This window comes from Austrofundulus limnaeus, unplaced genomic scaffold (genome assembly GCF_001266775.1).
Source record: "Austrofundulus limnaeus strain Quisiro unplaced genomic scaffold, Austrofundulus_limnaeus-1.0 Scaffold38, whole genome shotgun sequence".
In the NCBI taxonomy this organism is placed as follows: Eukaryota; Metazoa; Chordata; class Actinopteri; order Cyprinodontiformes; family Rivulidae; genus Austrofundulus; species Austrofundulus limnaeus.
The window spans coordinates 1,505,423-1,510,302 of NW_013952440.1; the positions used below are offsets into that span (position 1 = coordinate 1,505,423).

Genomic DNA, 4,880 nt, shown 5'->3' on the forward strand with positions numbered 1-4,880 from the left:
CCTAAATCACTCGTACGCACAATTTAAGAACAAATCTGTGAGTACGAACGGTTCTTGCATGAGGCCCATTGTGCTCTTCACAGATGAGAGCAGGTTAGCACTGAGCACGTGACAGGAGAGTCTGGAGACGCCACAGAGAAGGTTTTGCTGTGTACAGGTCAGTAATTGTGTGGGGAGGCATTTCTATGGAGGGCTACACAGACTTCCATGTGCTAGCCGGAGGTACCCTGACTGCCATTAGGTACCAGGATGAGATCCTCACCATATGCTGGGTTCCTTTTGATGCACGATAATGCTTGACCTCGTGGCTGAAGTGTGTCAGCAGTTCCTGCATGAAGAAGGCATTGATGCTATAGACTGGCCTGTTTGTTCCCCAGACCTGAATCCAATCAAGCACATCTGGGACGGCATGTCTTGTTTTATCCACCAACCCCACGTTGCACCTCAGACGGTCGAGCAGTTGACTGATCCTTTAATCCAGGTGTGGAATGAGATCACTGAGGCAGTGGTTCTGATTCTCATGGCTCACTATTCTACATGTTTTAGTTTCCCCGCTCTTCAGCAGGACTTTTAAGTTCTGCAGATGCTTGTCAATCACTCATTCATTGAAATCAGGTGTGCCAAAGCATGGAGGTCATACAGGCTTGTGGAGACCACACACTACTACCACTGAGCCTCATTTCGTCTTGTCTTGAGGAGTTTTCACTGAAGTTGGATCAGCCTGTAATGTGGTTTTCCACTTTTATTTTGAGTATGATTCCAAAGCCAGACCTCCATCGGATAACAATGTTGATTAACACTAATTGTTTTTGTTATTTTGTTCTTAATGCATTTGACTATGTAACGAAGAACGTTTTTCAGCTGCAAAATTTCATTAATTAAGATCTGGAATGTGATATTTTAGGATTCCCTTTATTTTTTTTAGCAGTGTATAAAAGGGTTACATTCTGCTTGCTAACATATTCTCTGAAGGTAAAGCTGTTTTTTATATAGTAACTACTATTAGTTTAAGGCTCTGTCACACTGTGATGTTCTGGAGAACTTATGCTCACAAGTGCAAATGATTTGCAATTGTCCACCACGCTGGTATTTGTGTAAATTAGTTGTGAGTTCTGAATAAGTTGGCAGCACACTGATCTACACTGACCAGACAGTAACGTCAGACGTACTCAAAATTTTCAGCTTATGTTGACGTATCGCTGATAAGTGAAGCATAAGTTCCAGATATGCCACAGTTGATTCATGCATACGTTCTAATATGTTGTAGGTAATTTATTCATTTGTTCCTCATAAGTGAACATTAGTCCCACACCAGCTGGGCAATTCTGAAGTGAGCATGTAATTTATTTTTAACTTCTGAGTACCATTCACTTACAGTGGTGTGAAAAGTGTTCGACGCTTCCTGATTTTTCATTCTTTTACATATTTGTTGCAATTTAATGTTTCAGATCACCAAACAAATTTAAATGTCTGACTTTGTAATGGAAATGCAATAAACAGCCTTCTAATTGATGTTTTCCTCTTCTTGTGAACATGTTGAACAACATTTGCACGTTAGCATAGGTTCTCCAAAATGTTGTAGTGTGTTGTAGCAAACTGTTCTAAGCAGAACGACTGGTGTATCTAATGTGTTTTATCATTTTCTTGCTTTTCAGGAAACAAACAATCTGAAACATTTGAGCTCAGATAATGAAGGTAAGTTGATTTCACAGAAACAAATGTCTTGAATTGAAATGAATTTTAGAAAAAAAAATTAAGCAATTGCTTGTGGCATCAATTTGATAAGATAAAAGCATGTTGTGTATTTTTTAGATCAGTGTAATTTTTATTTATTTTTACTTTCGCCTGTGTTCTGTTCTAACCTTCAGTTTCTGTCATGACAGATTTAAGAGAGAAGAAACCTCAACTTCTTCCCTCTTTTGGTTTCTTTGAAAAGATGGTAGGCTATGGGATTCTTTACTTTTTTTTGTAATTTTGTAACGTTTAAGTATTTTAGTTAATTATAAAAAAGTAAATTTGAGAAGGTATATGATACCAGAGTGTTCCAGGCTTCTGTTGTGTTGTAAAAAAAACACAAGTTTCTATTTTTAAGCCTTAAAAAGTATCTTCAGATTTTCTGTTTTAGGTCTTAAAATCCTTTAGAAACTCTCATGACCATACATTCTACTTTATAATGCTTTCAAATAGGGATGCACGATAACTTATTTTAAGAACCGATACCAATAACTTTCTCCTTCTAATGGCCAATAACCGATAATAACCGATAACATGCCAGGAGAGACGAGTCAAAAATGGGTAAGATTATAACATAAATAACACCAAAACCAAATGACACTGTAAATTATACTATTTGAAATAAACTCTTAGCAAACAAACATTTCCTAAAGTATATCAAACAAAACAATTTCTCACATGGCCATTTTTTAAAATAAGGCACATTAATTATAATAAAGACCTTTAACACTGATCTCAGATTTAAACAAAAGAGAAAAAGTCATTCCACAAGTTCAAAACAGATAATACACTAACACAAGCTATGCTACGTTCAGCAAAAAAGCACCCAACGCCTCCAATTGGACGCACTACGTTCAGACCGGGACAGAGACTAGACGCGCCTCTGCAGGAGGAGGAGCATCTTGGTTTTTTTTCCAGTCAGTCTTCGGCGGGTGAAATAAAGATGAAATAAAGATAATGGCTTTGCTTTATTTACTAAAGAGCAAGCGAACATTGCGCACAGCAGATAATTAATTCACCAGATGATTAAGAGGCGGTCTGTTCGGTTAGTTTCGCCACTCCAGGAACTGCGAGCCGACGGACTATTTTTTTTTGCCCTGAGCCCAGTTGAACACCGCAGTCACTTTAACGAGCTGCTGACCCACATCGGTGCTGATGTCTCCAGCCAGAACATCAACTACAGACGGTCGATTTCAGCTAAAGATCTCCTGTCCGTCTGTTTGTGGGCAACATTCAGGAAACTGTCACGTGGAAAAATAAGTCTCTCTGATTGGTTGTCAAGACGCGTCGAGCGGCGAAAGATCAGATTTTTTAACTCGGGCGTCGGCTGCTTTCGCTGCACCGCATGCACGGAAAATGTTCTGCCGCACCTTCCGTGTTCCTTGCGCGCCGCAAGAACCCTAGAGGCGCCTCCACTATAGACTTTGCATGTAAACCAGCTGCTCCTGCTGCTCAAAACGCGTTCAGTGTGAATGCACCATTAGATTCGAAGTTCATTTGTTTTTATTATTGATATATAATTTAAAATATTTTTCTACCTGAAACAGTGATTCTGAGAGTGCGAATACATTACGATCACATCATACTTACAGGAAGACACACAAAGTTAGCAGCAGCTCAGCATGGTAAACGGTGGCTAACAGGAGATAAAAGCTTCTGTCTTTAGCGAGGGTGAACGGCTGCTTGTCAAGCTCCATCGTCTCCATCGTTAAATTGCTTGAGATCTGCGTCCTCTCTGGCAATTATTTTGGATTTGTCAAAAGCCTCAGCAATGRTTTAAGTCCCGATGAGTTTTTAAATGCTAGCTTGCTGTTGTTAGCATTTTAGCAGACAGACTTTGTGCTGCATTCAGGAGGTAAYGGACATTACATGTTCTCAAATTGGGAGTAGTTGTTCCGACCTTTTTATGTTTACTAATTGAAAAAGCACAGTTAGAAAACAACTAGGTGTTTTGATGTGTCACTACCAGTTTGCTGGTGGGGGAGGAAAAGACCTTCCTGATGATCACATTAATCATCGGGAGCAGGACATTCTAGCTTTTTTTCTGTTTTTAACCCTCTGTTGTTTTGCAAAATTTGTATTTTTTGTTTCAGTTATTGCCTATTTTGATTTGTGTGTTTAAAGGCCATAAAACAAGAGTTCAAAGATGCACAGGAAGAAGAAAATCATGATAGGAAGCCACATCTGCTAGAGSAACCGAAAATCAAAAAGTTTAAAGGTTGTGACACTTCAGGCCACAGTATGCCTTCATCAGACAATGGRCAGGTGATGCAGATACTCTACAGTGGAAATAGTGTTTACTAGTCTCCTTTTTTTGTCCCCTGACCTTGCTGATTTTCCTTCCMAAAGGAGTTGCTCGTCTGTCCTGCTCTTCCCACCCTCCCACTCCCCAGCTCCTTGAACAYGGAAGCAGCTTTGTACAGCATGCCTCAGAAAGTTGAATTGAAACTGGCCCTCATCAGGAACCCCACTAGACTGTCTGTTCTTTGGAACGTGACGGAAAAAGACCCCGCTGCGCCGATCATGGACAGCTACACGTAGGAAACCAAATAAATTATTTTGCTTAGCTTTGTCAGTTGCTAAATGTTTAGTTGAAACACACAGCTGCCAAAACCTTTTTTCATGCCCTGTTAAAACTTCATACTTTCACTTAAAGCTAACGTTATCCTTTTCTCTTCCCGCTGCAGGATTTTCTTGACTATGGAAAAGGTCAAAGGAAGCGGCACCTTCCCAAAATGGAGGTCTTATAGTCAGCTGAAGGCCACGTCTCTGCCAATGGGCGCGCTGATAAAAAAGTACAAGCCTGGACACAAAGTGTGTGCCGCTGTTGTAGGAAAAGACATTTTTGGACGTTACGGACCATATAGTGAGGTTGTCACAAAGACGATGCCGGACTAGTTGTGAAAGTGCTGYCTTTTCTAAGGAGACTGACAAATTTATTTTTACCGAGCAGCTTTTGTAAATCATGGTTTTACTATGTGTTAAGGAAGACAATGTTTTTTGTTTTGACAGTAAAATTGAGCTAGGTGGCACAATGTCAGTTTTAGCTCACTAACAATATCATGTCAAATGTTTTATATGGTTACCCCCCACCTCACACACACACACACACACACACACACACACACACACACACACACACACAC

At 40.0% G+C, this 4,880-nt stretch overlaps 1 protein-coding gene across 1 annotated transcript in view; it reads left to right on the top strand.

Moving 5' to 3' along the window:
- atf7ip2 (activating transcription factor 7 interacting protein 2) overlaps positions 1–4,794 on the top strand; it is a gene marked incomplete in the record, with an annotated part of 16,993 nt that extends 12,199 nt beyond the window's left edge. The window contains 5 exon segments of the mRNA XM_014006931.1: positions 1,656–1,695; positions 1,884–1,939; positions 3,859–3,999; positions 4,084–4,271; positions 4,422–4,794. Coding sequence (XP_013862385.1) covers positions 1,656–1,695; positions 1,884–1,939; positions 3,859–3,999; positions 4,084–4,271; positions 4,422–4,632 — 636 coding nt within the window.
- Positions 4,795–4,880: the final 86 nt, after the last annotated feature.